The sequence below is a fragment of the Nansenia antarctica genome (assembly GCF_963989245.1).
Source record: "Nansenia antarctica genome assembly, chromosome: 14".
NCBI lineage: Eukaryota > Metazoa > Chordata > Actinopteri > Argentiniformes > Microstomatidae > Nansenia > Nansenia antarctica.
This window is the reverse complement of record NC_137684.1, coordinates 30,002,283-30,017,682: the sequence shown is the minus strand read 5'-3', so window position 1 is coordinate 30,017,682 and position 15,400 is coordinate 30,002,283. Positions and strand designations below refer to the sequence as shown.

General features: G+C 48.5%; 2 protein-coding genes across 2 annotated transcripts in view; one reads left to right on the top strand and one right to left on the bottom strand.

Annotated features, from left to right (window-relative positions):
* The window catches only part of egln2 (egl-9 family hypoxia-inducible factor 2), a 646,007-nt gene that overhangs the window by 433,497 nt on the left and 197,110 nt on the right, over window positions 1–15,400 (bottom strand). The gene's annotated exons all lie outside the window — the stretch shown is intronic.
* arhgap35a (Rho GTPase activating protein 35a) overlaps window positions 1–15,400 on the top strand; it is a 73,108-nt gene that overhangs the window by 52,251 nt on the left and 5,457 nt on the right. Inside the window, 1 exon segment of the mRNA XM_080545399.1 lies at window positions 6,963–7,104. Within this exon segment, the coding sequence (XP_080401525.1) occupies window positions 6,963–7,104 (142 nt within the window).

Below are 15,400 nucleotides of genomic sequence, written 5' to 3'. Positions count from 1 at the left end.
GCCTACTGAACATGCCCACAGCCTACTGAACATGTCTACAGCCTAGTGAACATGTCCACAGCCTCCTGAACATGCCCACAGCCTACTGAACACGTCTACAGCCTACTGAACATGTCCACAGCCTACAGAACATGTCCACAGCCTACAGAACATGTCCACAGCCTACGGAACACGTCCACAGCCTACTGAACATGCCCACAGCCTACTGAACATGTCCACAGGCTACTGAACATGTCCACAGCCTACTGAACATGCCTACAGCCTACTGAACACGTCCACAGGCTACTGAACATGTCCACAGCCTACTGAACATGACTACAGCCTACTGAACACGTCTACAGCCTACTGAACATGACTACAGCCTACTGAACACGTCCACAGCCTCCTGAACATGTCTACAGCCTACTGAACATGTCCACAGGCTACTGAACACGTCTACAGCCTACTGAACATGTCTACAGCCTACCGAACATGTCTACAGCCTACTGAACACGTCTACAGCCTACTGAACATGCCTACAGCCTACTGAACACGTCTACAGCCTACTGAACATGCCTACAGCCTACTGAACATGTCTACAGCCTACTGAACATGCCCACAGCCTACTGAACACGTCCACAGCCTACTGAACATGTCCACAGCCTACTGAACATGACCACAGCCTACTGAACACGTCCACAGCCTACTGAACACGTCTACAGCCTACTGAACACGTCCACAGCCTACTGAACACGTCTACAGCCTACTGAACATGTCCACAGGCTACTGAACGTGTCTACAGCCTACTGAACACGTCTACAGCCTACTGAACATGCCTACAGCCTCCTGAACATGACCACAGCCTACTGAACACGTCCACAGGCTACTGAACATGTCTACAGCCTTACTGAACATGTCTACAGCCTACTGAACACGTCTACAGCCTACTGAACATGTCCACAGCCTACTGAACATGTCCACAGCCTACTGAACACGTCCACAGCCTACTGAACACGTCTACAGGCTACTGAACACGTCTACAGCCTACTGAACATGCCTACAGCCTACTGAACACGTCCACAGCCTACTGAACATGCCCACAGCCTACTGAACATGCCCACAGCCTACTGAACACGTCCACAGCCTACTGAACATGTCCACAGCCTACTGAACATGTCTGAACATGTCTACAGCCTACTGAACATGCCCACAGCCTACTGAACATGCCCACAGCCTACTGAACACGTCTACAGCCTACTGAACATGTCCACAGCCTACTGAACACGTCTACAGCCTACTGAACACGTCTACATCCTACTGAACATGACCACAGCCTACTGAACATGTCTACAGCCTACTGAACACGTCCACAGCCTACTGAACACGTCCACAGCCTACTGAACATGCCCACAGCCTACTGAACACGCCCACAGCCTAGTGAACACGTCTACAGCCTACTGAACACGTCCACAGCCTACTGAACACGTCCACAGCCTACTGAACACGTCCACAGCCTACTGAACATGCCTACAGCCTACTGAACATGTCTACAGCCTACTGAACATGCCTACAGCCTACTGAACATGACCACAGCCTACTGAACATGTCTACAGGCTACTGAACACGTCCACAGCCTACTGAACATGTCCACAGCCTACTGAACATGACCACAGGCTACTGAACACGTCTACAGCCTACTGGACACGCCCACAGCCTAGTGAACATGTCCACAGCCTACTGAACACGTCTACAGCCTACTGAACACGTCCACAGCCTACTGAACACGTCCACAGCCTACTGAACACGTCCACAGCCTACTGAACACGTCTACAGCCTACTGAACACGTCCACAGCCTACTGAACACGTCTACAGCCTACTGAACACGTCCACAGCCTACTGAACATGCCTACAGCCTACTGAACACGTCTACAGCCTACTGAACACGTCCACAGCCTACTGAACACGTCCACAGGCTACTGAACATGTCCACAGCCTACTGAACATGTCTACAGCCTACTGAACATGACCAGAGTCAGGGTTCCCGTGCTGGTCTTAAAAAGCCTTAAAGTCTAAAATCCAGCAATCCGATTTACAAGGCCTAAAAAGCATAGCATAGAGTACAGCACAGTGTTTTATCTGTACAGTATAGTATAGTGGATAGTGTACATAGCCTTTATTTATGTAAACCAGCTCCTTTCCCTTCTTGTTTTTTTAGTTTTTTTTTTCTTTCCTAGCACCAGGGGAGCCACCCCTCCCAAATGTCGTTGTTTGGTACCTGTACTATATCAATGACAATAAAGAAGACCATTCATTCATTCATTCAAAAGGCCCCAAGTTTCAGTTATTAGGTCTAAAAAAAATGACATTAGCTTGTCCTGCAAGGAAATCAGTCCGACCACATCTATTTACGTGGAAATTAATCAAGCTGTGACCCAAAAAAATGCCAATTCGCTTCTCCTCAGCCCCTTTCTCTCTCTTCCTCCCTTCCTTCCCTCCTGATATAGGGATAGAGTGATTTATGGGACTCACACGGGTGTCCATACGAGTGTCGGCCTCCTTCCCTCCCACTTCCTCTCACACACGTCGCACCACCAGCATTCTTTCACACACTCCCCCTCCACTCTCCTTGCTTCTCTCTCCCTCTCTCTCTGTGTCTCTCTCTGTCTCTGTCTCTGTCTCTGTCTCTGTCTCTGTCTCTGTCTCTGACTCTGTCTCTCTCTCTCTCTCTCTCTCTCTCTCTCTCTCTCACACACACACACACACATGCACACAGAGCCCTGAAACCTTTGACACAACCAGCCACTGTTATCTGCTTTCCATGCCTCCCAATCACACACAGAGTGCCACCTAAGAGAGAGAGAGAGAGTGTGTGTGTGTGTGTGTGTGTGTGTGTGTGACATTTTTAAACGACATTGAACTCTCCGTGTGTGTGTGTGTGTGTGTGTGTGTGTGTGTGTGTGTGTGTGTGTGTGTGTGTGTGTGGTGTGTGTGTGTGTGTGTGTGTGTGTGTGTGTGTGTAATTACCAGGCCTGTCAGGACTATATCCAGCAGCCAAGTGATTTATGTGTTCTCAGACAGTGGTGACGATCCAATTCTCTATTTAGGCTTTTTTCCTTTACAGTTTCATATAGTTTTTTCGCTCCTGTCGCTCCTACTGTATTTCATATCCTATGCTTCGACTTCTTCTCTCTTTTTTTAAGGAGCTTTTTAAGTTTGTCAATAAATCTGCCACCTCTCTCACCACCGCGGTGCAATTCAACTTCCAGACAACAACATCCTCCCTAACGAGCTGTTGTGTTTCTAAATGCACGCATCGGTTTAAAGATTAAAGATTTAACACTAGAAGAGCCGTGAGGGTCACGGTGACCCCTGTGAGTAAGAATGTCAGGACCCTCCTTTCATGACTTTTCCTAGATATGTGCGTTCTACCACCCAGTATCCTTACATTTTCAAAACCACTTCAGGGTAAGATAGTATAAAGCTATTTTGCTGTTTTTCTGTGTAGGAGGCAGGCAAAAAAAAAAGAAGCGCCCTCTAGTGACCTCTGTGTGTAAATAGCAGATTTACATTCTAAAAAGGGGGTCTATTTGACCCCCAAGGCGGCTCTACTAGAAGGTATATTGGCACGGCTGTTGTAGTGTTAAAGATGGCAGCCACCGGAGACAGAAAGGCGAAGATCTGTGAGTCCACTCCCCTAGAACACCCCTGGACATAATGAATGAATGAATGAATGAATGATGAATGAATGAATGAATGGTCTTTATTGTCATTGCTATAGTACAGGTACCAAACAACGAAATTTGGGAGGGGTGGCTCCCCTGGTGCTAGGAAAGAAAAAAAAAACTAAAAAAACAAGAAGGGAAAGGAGCTGGTTTACATAAATAAAGGCTATGTACACTATCCACTATACTATACTGTACTTAACACCGCCTTGGTATACAAACCAAGTGTTGTGTAGGACACTTCATTTTAGAAAGTAAATTAAATGTACTATACCGATTAAACGTAGTCATGACAACCTTGTGGAAGCCTTTAGAAAGTGTAAATGTTACATACAGAACCTTTTTAAGATCTAGAAGCACTGGAATCGAGATGGAGCGTTACGCTGTAGGTGAATGGGTGAACGAGAGGCCATTGTAAAGCGCTCTGACATGTTGAAAGGGCTGCTGCATTCAATGACAGTGATAGCTTGCTTGACTAGTGACGTTTGTCCTTGTGTCTTGGACGTCATTATTATGTGTTGGCCTACCCCGCAGTCAGCTAGTTAGGGTCACAGGACACGATTGTCAGTTTGGGGTTGCGAGACAACAAAGTTTGGCAACCCCTGTTACCCTTGTAGGGTAAGATGATCCCAGATGTACAGATTATAACAAAGGGCTATTATTATCGTGTATATTATTGTTGTTATTGGTATTTAAACCTGAGCAACAACGATGAGTACACAGCTGAAACCCCAGCCAAGCCCTTCTCCTAGTTAAATCCCCTCTCATCCTCAGATTCAGTGGTTGGCTGAACAGAGCTTGGCAGGGCTTGGCTCTCTCTCCCCCCTCCTCCCTCCTCCTTATTCTGGAGCCGGAAACATTTCCTCTTTCTCTCTCTCTTTCCCTCTCTCTCTCTTTCCCTCTCTCTCTCTTTCCCTCTCTCTCTCTCTCTCCCTCTCTCTCTCTTTCCCTCTCTCTCTCTTTCCCTCTCTCTCTCTTTCCCTCTCTCTCTCTTTCCCTCTCTCTCTCTCTCCCTCTCTCTCTCTTTCCCTCTCTCTCTTTCCCTCTCTCTCTTTCCCCCTCTCTCTCTTTCCCTCTCTCTCTCTTTCCCTCTCTCTCTTTCCCTCTCTCTCTCTCCCTCTCTCTCTCTTTCCCTCTCTCTCTTTCCCTCTCTCTCTCTCCCTCTCTCTCTCTTTCCCTCTCTCTCTCTTTCCCTCTCTCTCTCTTTCCCTCTCTCTCTCTTTCCCTCTCTCTCTTTCCCTCTCTCTCTCTCCCTCTCTCTCTTTCCCTCTCTCTCGGCTCCCGCAACATTTTTTTCAACCCCCCTCAGCCGACAAGTGGAATGTTTCAAATTCCAGCGTCACCTAGTTCCATTCAAATACCCCTAGTGCTGAAATCACAGAGAGACAACGAGAGAGAGAGATAGAGGTGTGTGTGTGTGTCCTGTGTGTCTGTGTATCTGTGGTTTATTATGGATGTGCTTTGTTTGCCTTGTGTGGTAGAGGGTCTCTTTTGTCTTCTCAGCAGTGGCGACATTTCCTGTCTCTGTCAGTAACATAGGGGAGTGGCAAGCAGGGAAAAACTGCAGGGGAGAAGAGAGGGTCTGAATGCAGCGTTGGCTAAGTCACGTGACACACACGAACGACTCTTGACACCCAGGGAATAGATGGTGTTTCTGTAACGGTATCACGCCGACCGCTTCCATATTGGGCTGTCGTCTGAGGACTGACTGTGTCTACGGGAGAGTGACACGATCTGTCAGCACTTATGGAATTGACTGATAACAGTGATGTTGTTGGGTCTGAGTCTAGTGTGTGGTGAAGGGTAGGGCTGCTGTTGGTTAGTAAATGGTAAATGGTAAATGGACTGCACTTCTATACCGCCTTTTTTGCTGCTCCAAAGCTGCTCCAAAGCGCTTTACAACGGCCTCTCATTCACCCATTCACACACACATTCACACACCAATGGCGGCAAGCTGCCATACAAGGCGCCGGCCCGCTCACTGGGAGCAATTTTGGGGGTTCAGTGTCTTGCCCAAGGACACTTCGACATGTGGCCAGCCGGGGCTCGAACAGCCGATCTGCCAATGTGTGAGAAGGCACGGTGCTACTGGTAGATAGAACAAGTAGTAAAGTGGCTGTGAGCTTAAGGTTTAGGTAGTCTGTATAGTTGTCTACAGTGGGCTTGTTCATGAGTATCTGTTGGTTAGCCTCTGAGTTTTGGCCCTGAGGCTCTGAAAGAGGCTTCGCTTTTTGGACGGCATCAGTTCAAACAGACTGTGGCTGGGGTGGCTGGGGTCTTTGATGATTTGTAGCTCCTCTCGTGCTGTCAATCACGACCCCTTTGTTGGACTTGACTTCCTTTTGGTGAGTTATTTCTTTCAGCTTTATCATCAAGGCGAGGATCAGGTGTGGACAACTGAAAGCGATTTGTCTCTCTCCCTCTCGCTCGCCTGTGGTTTGAATGCAGACAGCAAAGAAGAACAGTTTTTTCAGGAGTACGCATGGTGCTAGAAAAGGGAGGGGGGGCGGGGGGGGGGCGCGGTTTATGTAATAAGATGCACCAGAGATGAGGATGGAGGTAGTGAAACATACATGTAATTGGGTCAGTTAGGAGTTCAGGCCATTGAAGCGACATCATCAAAGGTATCAAATGGTCAAGGTCAAAAGATGCGAGAGCCATGAAGAAGGAGACAGATATTTGGTTTTGATCAGGGTAATGAGACAGGAACGTCTTTGATCGGTCGGATTTGACTGTATAGAGCTGAGGGGCCTACGCATAATATGAATGATAATTCCTTCAATTACAATAGGGTTTCATACTCGAGCCCCTCAACTATAAGCCGTATACACGTATAGAAATGGTCTGAGGGAGGCAGTGCAAAGATGGAGGGAGTAGCACACACACACACACACACACACACACACACACACACACACAAACACACAGGAATATATGATGTCTTCATCATATGAATCTGTCGTCAAGGCTAGTGTGTGTGTGTGTGTGTGTGTGTGTGTGTGTGTGTGTGTGTGTGTGTGTGTGTGTGGAGTAAGTAAGGATTGAATTACCTTATGGATAAATTCCATGTCTTGTTCATTCAACTCGCAGGAATTGGAATTGGCCCCCAACCAAGGCGTTTTGAAACCTGCCCATGTGATCCTTGTTCAAGTCAATCAGTCTCCTCAAAGGGACGAAATGCCGGAATAAAAAACAGCCCCACTCCTCCTCCTTTGTTTTTTGTTTTTCCTCATCCTCCTCTTTCTCTCTTTCTCTCTCAGAAACCGCGGCCCAAACCCAGACATTCCATCTCCAAGCCACTGGAGAGCAACTACTTTGGCGTGCCGTTGGTCAACGTGGTGTCACCTGACCGACCCATACCTGTCTTCATCGACAAGTGCATCCGCTTTATCGAAGCTACAGGTAGGAAACACACCTATGTGACCTATGTTTGCGTGAGCCGCCAGACCAGACTAGATGATCGTGAGTGAAGATATTATCAAAGCGTACGGGTGATCGACAGGCGCGTATGCTTTGATAATATCTTCACTCCACGATCATCTAGTCTGGTCTGGCGCGTATGTGACTACAGGTAGTAAACACAACTATTTGACTACAGGGGTTCTAGATTGGCCAGTAAGTCTGCTACAATAAGCCTGCAGGCATCCAGGTAATGTTTTTTGTGTTGGATGTTAACTGTAGAATTGATTCCACAGGTAAGCAATGTGTCTGTGTGTATACAATGAGGCTTTTGAATGTCACTGTACACTGGGTTGCCATGGTAGCAACATTATTATTATTATTATTATTATTATTATTTTATAAAATGTTTTACCTCGACACCAGTTCAGTATCACAATACTTGATACCACTGCCATATCACATCAGAGGAAGAAAACTGCAAACGGATTAATTTACAACATTTATTATATTGATATGAATAATAATAATAATAATAATTTCTATAGCGCCTTTCAAAAACCCAAGGACGCTTGGGTTATTAAATATTAAGATTATTTCTATATTTCGTTTAGTTATCCACTACAATCATGGGAAACTCAAAGTAAATGCATCACACTGCAAAAAGAAAAAAAGAAAAAAAAAAAGGATGAACTAATTAATTTAAATCTGACATAAACAGGTCTCTGTTATGCCCCAGAAAACGGAAAACAAACGCTGTTGGATCCCAGTGTGTTCAACCTGTCTCTAATTAAACTCAGAAAAAAATCAGCTACATGTGACCAGTTGCTCTCTCTGTGAACTCCATACCTCTGAACTTCATGGCTAGAAACATTCTCTTTGCTAGAAATATACTGAAATATACATGAATGAATGAATGAATGAATGGACTTTATTGTCATTGCTACAGTACAGGTACCAAACAACGAAATTAAGGAGGGGTGGCTCCCCTGGTGTTAGGAAAGGGGAAAAAAAAAATCACAAGAAGGGAAGGAGCTGGTTTACATAAATAAAGGCTATGTACACTATCCACTATACTATACTGTACAGATAGACGACTAGGGTTGTCATATTGCACAATAGTATTATTTCACATTTATTTAAAGTGTCACAGTTTGCAGGCTTGAAATGTACATATTTGTGCCTCAGCACTACACCTGATTTTTTCAGTCCAGCAGCTGCCATCAATCCGTCCAGACTGTCCAGAACATGCACTGTTCACAAATGGCTGTGGCAGCGTGGAACGTTTGACGCAGTGTGACAATGGATACCATGTTGTGTTGTCCACAGCCGTGGGCGTGGGCGGCTTTTGATACACGTTTACAAACATTCGGTAATACAGAAAATGGATGCACAGCAGCAGTATTGGATCGAAAGGTCCATTTTTTTGTATTTTTGTATTTGTTTGTATTCTGGTACGACCATGAAACCACGACCTTTGGGTCTGTCCACCTGTCGCCTCAGCGTCTGACAGGCAGCGAGCGAGCCCGTCACTCTGTAACACCTGGAGGCCATGTTCACCTTGTTCATCCACCATATGTCGTGTGTGGAGTGTGCCTATAGTGGTGTGTGTGCGTGTGCGTGTGTCTGTGTGTGTGTGTGTGTGTGTGTGTGTGTGCGCGCACGCGTGTGCGTGTGCGTGTGTGTGTGCGAGTGCGTGTGTGTATAGTAAAGGTTAACCCGGCACAGGTTCCCTGACTGTTGCCTCCCCCACCCCCCCCTCCCCCTGTGGGACTGGGGGTACAGATGGGCAGAGCGTATCCTGAACCCCCCAGGTCCTGGTGCTTCTGCCCTGGTGCCCGCCTGCCTGCCTGCCTGCCCTGCCCCTGCCCCCCTGCCCCCCCGTCCTGCTGCCCCCCCTCAGTCTAACACCAGCTGTTACTCACGCCGATGGGAGTTACCACAGATTTGTGTGTGCTGCGCGTGTGTGTGTTGTGTGTGTAGCGTTGCGTGAGTGCGCGTGTTCCACCAGCTCAGGGGGGGGAGGTACAGTTGTGATCCTCCATCACTGCAGGCCGTCACTCATTCATGTCATAAATAAGTTGCCTCCTAGTTCATGGTTTGGTACCACAGGGCCGTTTCTGCAGAGCTATTGGGTTGTTAAGTCGTGACGTGTTGCCGGGTCCAACGTTGGCTGAGGCGCTCTCTTCGAAATGCCGCAGTAATAATAATAATTCATTATATTTGTATAGCGCTTTTCCGAGGCTCAAAGACGCTGACGATATGGGAAAAAAAACTGTCATTCTACCGCTTTAGTACACTGGTACTCTGGTGCTTTAGTACACTGGTACTCTGGTGCTTTAGTACACTGGTACTCTGGTGCTTTAGTACACTGGTACTCTGGTGCTTTAGTACACTGGTACTCTGGTGCTTTAGTACACTGGTAATCTGGTGCTTTAGTACACTGGTACTCTGGTGCTTTAGTACACTGGTACTCTGGTGCTTTAGTACACTGGTACTCTGGTGCTTTAGTACACTGGTACTCTGGTGCTTTAGTACACTGGTACTCTGGTGCAGGGAATTTTTTATTTGGACCCGGAAATTGCTAAACAACACGCGTGACGTCAGATTTAACAACCGAATAGACATCCTTTGGTACCCTAAAACCTACTTCACACTCCAGAGCTGAGCCAAGCTGAGATGTACGAGGTTGGCCTGTTCATGCGTCCACCGTAGTTATGTAACAGTGCTGGATAGACCCCCCCCCCCCCCCCCCCCTCCCGCAGTAGAACAGTTTTGCGATTCAATTAAGCAATATCACACGAGTGGGAGTGCTGTTATACTGAATATCAGCACGGCTGTTATTCGGTCGTAGGTACGAGTACCGAAGTCAATCACAGCCGTGCTGATATTCACTCCCTCTTGTGTGATATTGCTTTTATACAACAGTTCTACAGCGCCGTTTATTAGTTAACAGTAATAAGCGACAACAGATTAGGATTTGTTTGTTTATTTAATCATAAAAATAAAGAAAAATAGTTCTGCAACTGAACTTCAAATAGACTGTTGCCTAGTAACCTGAACACAAACATGTAGTCTAATTAACGGTCATTTAGTAGAACATCTGTGCGGCGGAGTGATACATATAGTTAAGAGTCCCAGTGTTGTTATACTGTATATCGGCACTCATGGAATGCCTCTTGTCCAATCAAATTACTTAGTCAGAACTAACTGTTGTATAAATCATGGATAGTATTGGCAACAGAGGATTTTAAATGTGACAGTTGGTGAGAGCATCCACACGTGACAAAGCTCCACTCTACGTTGTGTTGCTGTGAGGTCGTCAACAGCAGTCTGGTGGCCTGTCCACGTGTTGGTCAGGGCATTCCTTTTGTAATGCCTCTTCTGATGAATCATCGTACGCAGGTTCAGGTCCCAGGCCTTCTGGTACGCAGCTTCAGGTCCCAGGCCTTCTGGTAGACAGGTTCAGATCCCAGGCCTTCTGGTAGCAGGTTCAGGTCCCAGGCCTTCTGGTAGCAGGTTCAGGTCCCAGGCCTTCTGGTAGCAGGTTCAGGTCCCAGGCCTTCTGGTAGCAGGTTCAGGTCCCAGGCCTTCTGGTAGACAGGTTCAGGTCCCAGGCCTTCTGGTAGCAGGTTCAGGTCCCAGGCCTTCTGGTAGCAGGTTCAGGTCCCAGGCCTTCTGGTAGCAGGTTCAGGTCCCAGGCCTTCTGGTAGCAGGTTCAGGTCCCAGGCCTTCTGGTAGACAGGTTCAGGTCCCAGGCCTTCTGGTACGCAGCTTCAGGTCCCAGGCCTTCTGGTAGACAGGTTCAGATCCCAGGCCTTCTGGTAGACAGGTTCAGATCCCAGGCCTTCTGGTAGCAGGTTCAGGTCCCAGGCCTTCTGGTAGCAGGTTCAGGTCCCAGGCCTTCTGGTAGGCAGGTTCAGGTCCCAGGCCTTCTGGTACGCAGGTTCAGGTCCCAGGCCTTCTGGTAGCAGGTTCAGGCCCCAGGCCTTCTGGTACGCAGGTTCAGGTCCCAGGCCTTCTGGTAGCAGGTTCAGGTCCCAGGCCTTCTGGTAGCAGGTTCAGGTCCCAGGCCTTCTGGTAGCAGGTTCAGGTCCCAGGCCTTCTGGTCGCAGGTTCAGGTCCCAGGCCTTCTGGTAGCAGGTTCAGGTCCCAGGCCTTCTGGTAGCAGGTTCAGGTCCCAGGCCTTCTGGTAGCAGGTTCAGGTCCCAGGCCTTCTGGTAGACAGGTTCAGGTCCCAGGCCTTCTGGTAGCAGGTTCAGGTCCCAGGCCTTCTGGTAGACTGGTTCAGGTCCCAGGCCTTCTGGTAGACTGGTTCAGGTCCCAGGCCTTCTGGTAGACAGGTTCAGGTCCCAGGCCTTCTGGTAGACAGGTTCAGGTCCCAGGCCTTCTGGTAGCAGGTTCAGGTCCCAGGCCTTCTGGTAGCAGGTTCAGGTCCCAGGCCTTCTGGTAGCAGGTTCAGGTCCCAGGCCTTCTGGTAGCAGGTTCAGGTCCCAGGCCTTCTGGTAGACAGGTTCAGGTCCCAGGCCTTCTGGTAGCAGGTTCAGACCCCAGGCCTTCGCACCACCATGGTTCTACCGTAGGGCTTAGAGACACGCCCCCAGACGTCAGTTCACGTCGCTGTTACTCACAGTTTCAGGATGAGATTGCCTTCACCCTAAATGTTGACCAATGTCTCACACACACACACACACACACACACACACACATACACACATATACACACATACACACACACACTCACTCACGCAGGTCAGGGAAAGGCCAAGATGTCTCTCTCCATCCCCTCCGTCTCCCTCCCTCTCTTCTACCTCCCTCCCCTCCGTCTCCCTCCCTCTCTTCTACCTCCCTCCCTCCCCCTCTTCACCCCCCTAAATCCTCCATTTCCTCTCCTCTCGCCCACAACACATTTTTCTGTCCCTTCGCCTCTTTCTCTCCATCCACTCAACCGACTCATATCCACTCATATCCCTTCCTCCAAGTTGTTCTATATCCTTCCCCCCCATTCCTCCCCCTCCCTCCCTCCCTGTGTTTGTCCTGTCTCTATCGGTGTATGGAGGACAGGATGCCTAGCCTCTCCTTCTGCCCGATAGCTCCCTTAGTTCCGATCAATATTAGACAGCAGGAAATAAGAGCGATCTTTGGGATGCGTGTGCGTATGTGTGTGTGTGCGTGTGTGTGTGCGTGTGCGTGTGTGTACTCCGGGAGAAGTGACATGCTGCTGCAGACCAGTGCTCGTCGCCAAATGTGTGGTTGTCATGGGTAGCTTGTTCGTCGTGGGTGTTTTTCCTGAGCAGTCGTATGATGGTGGTTTTCTGTCGATCCGCGATACTCTGTATTACATCCAGCCTGATACAGGCTCCCACGGCGATACTCTGTATTACATCAGGGCTCCCACGGGTCCTTGAAATCCTTGAAAGTTTGTGAATTTGAGAGAAAACAAATCAAGGTCTTAAAAGTTTTTGAAAATAGACATGGGTTATTGAAAGTGCTTGAATTCCCCCCTCTCTCTCTCCCTCTCTCTCTCTCTCTCTCTCTCTCTCTCTCTCTCTCTCTCTCTCAAAAATAAAAAAATATATTAACAAATATTTTACTTAGCTCAAGCTTACTCAACTAGTAAATAAGTCTGTATTGCTTAACTTTACACATATTTCACAATATATTGTTTTGCTGTGCTGTGGTAGAGAAGGCAAGAGACCATCTAGTGTTCACACATTCAAGCCTCTCTTTTTAATTGTTGTCTGTGAGCGGATAGTTCCTATTATATAAATTCTCATCTAGATCTGTCTCAAACTATGCTGTGTTGGGTCCTTGAATTTGAGGGAATTGAGTCTTGAAAGTCCTTGAAAAGTGCTTGAGTTTGATGTTTCAGAAGGTGGGGGAACCCTGAATATACTACGACCTCATGAGCCTCAAGTCCAAAAATCACCCAAGTCCAAAGATCACTCATGTCCGGCGGCAGCCTAGAGGCCGGCTAGCAATCGGAAGGTCGCTGGTTCGATCCACGCCTCAGGAGGGAGCTTGTATGTGCCCTCGAGCAAGGCGCTTAACCGCTAATTGCTCCAGGGGCGCCAAAAGACACCCCGGATGACACGACTGACGACTGATCATAGAGAGACGCTTTGCCTTGTAGCGACACCCTCAGGCTGAGACAGCATGGATTGACACACACACACACACACACACACACACTCACACACACTTCTGGTTGTGCAGTGAATTTGATGAGTAGTCCATGATGGCATGATGACATTCAGTAGTGTCACTGTCCTCGCTGAACACATGCAGTCTTATTCTGGGTGGGCGCGTGTGTGTGTGTGTGTGTGTGTGTGTGGGCAGTGTGACGCTATGGAACTGACACACCCACACCTCCTTCTCTCTTTCCTCCTATACCAAAAATACACGTCATCATCAATAATCAGTCTACCATAACTGACTGTCTGAGTAACCCATTACCCTGTCTCTCTCTCTCTCTCGGTCTCCCTCTCTCTCTCTTTATTTCCTTCCCTCTCTCTCTCTCCCCCCCCATCTCTCTCTCCCTAAACTACGCTTGGTTGCCTCCCTCTCTCTCTCTCTCTCCTGCGGTCCTCTCTAGCAGTCAGGGTGTGATCACTATGACACCACACTCCTCTCTCTTATCTCTCTTCCTACAGTCTCTGAACTCTACTCCTCCTGCACACACACACACACACACACACACACACACACACACACACACACACACACACACACAGTCTAGTTGTAAAGCTCCTGAAACCATGTCAGCATTGTGTGTCTCTATTTATACGCTGAGTTTGAGTGTGTGCTCTCTCTCTCTCTCTCCCCCCTTACTCTCTCTCTCTCTCTCTCTCCCCCCTTACTTTCTCTCTCTCTCTCTCTCTCTCTCTCTCTCTCTCTCTCTCTCTCTCTCTCTCTCTCTCTCTCTCTCTGTCTCTCTCCTTGTGGCTGTATGATACTAATGTGTGGGCTGGCCTCCTCGCGGTAGCGTAGCCCCACAGTGACAGACAGGGCAGTGGCCAGCGTATCTCCAATGTGACCTTTAAAAAAAAACGCTGTTCTGGTCACCGGCGGCAACGGAACCCTGAGACGGAACCTTCACATCTGGGCTCGGCTACAGTGTGACATGGCTTCAGGATCTTTATAACTGTGTGTGTGTGTGTGTGTGTGTGTGCGTGTGTGTGTGTGCCTCTGTGTGTGTGTCTGTGTGTGTGTAGAGAGAGTGTGTGCATGTGCGTGTGCATGAGCATGTGAGAGTGTGTGCATGCATATGTGCGTGCATACGTGTGTGTGTGTGCACGTGCCTGTGTGTGTGTGCCTGTGTGTGTGTGTCTGTGTGTGTGTGTGTGTGTGTGCGTGTGTGTGAGCATGTGAGAGTGTGTGCATACATACGTGTGTGTGTGTTTGTGTGTGTGTGCCTGTGTGTGTGTGCCTGTGTGTGTGTGTGTGTGTGTGCGTGTGTGTGTGTGTGTGTGTGTGTGCGTGTGTGTGTGCGTGTGTGTGAGCATGTGAGAGTGTGTGCATGTGTGAGAACGTGCATACATACGTTTGTGTGTGTGCCTGTGTGTGTGTGCCTGTGTGTGTGTGCCTGTGTGTGTGTGTGTGTGTGTGCCTGTGTGTGTGTGTGTGTGTGCCTGTGTGTACATGAAGCAGTCTATCCTTCCTCCCAGCAGGGTTGTAAGGCAGCATGGATCTCTCTACCATCTGGTGGCGCAGCGACACACTGCAAACACTACATCTCAGTCAGATGTAACATCTTAAATCCAGGAGATAGAGGCTTGTTTTTAGTCTCACTGCACTAGTTTTGAGATACTTTTACTTGTTTAAGAAAATCTTGGCAAGTGAAATGTTCCTGTTTCCCCTATTTAATTGCTTCTTTTTATTTTTTCTTGTTTTTGAGAGCTGACTGCAGTGTTGCCCAAGGAGGGTTGTTGTGACTTAATTACAAGAAGACTCTTTTCAAGAGGAATGCTAAAAGAGGGAGGAAGGGGGAGATTTTCTCTTCACGTCATGTTTGCTCTCGGCCCCGCCCAGAATGGGCTGATAACAGTTTAGAAGGAGGCGTGAGTGGAGAGTGAGTTGGACTGCTATGCGCCGGTGGTCCTCTGACCTCTCCTCGGGGGCCCCCAGCCGCCCCGTGTGCTTGGTCTGTTCCACCGCTGGGGCAACTGCTTGGCTAGCCTGGTGCGGGGCTATTATGGTCTGTGCTTGCTTGGCTGGGCCGGGTGTGCTGGTGGTGGGGCGGGTCGGGTGTGTGGGGCAGCTGGGGCCCCCCGGGGGGGTGGGGGTTTGGGGGCCACCG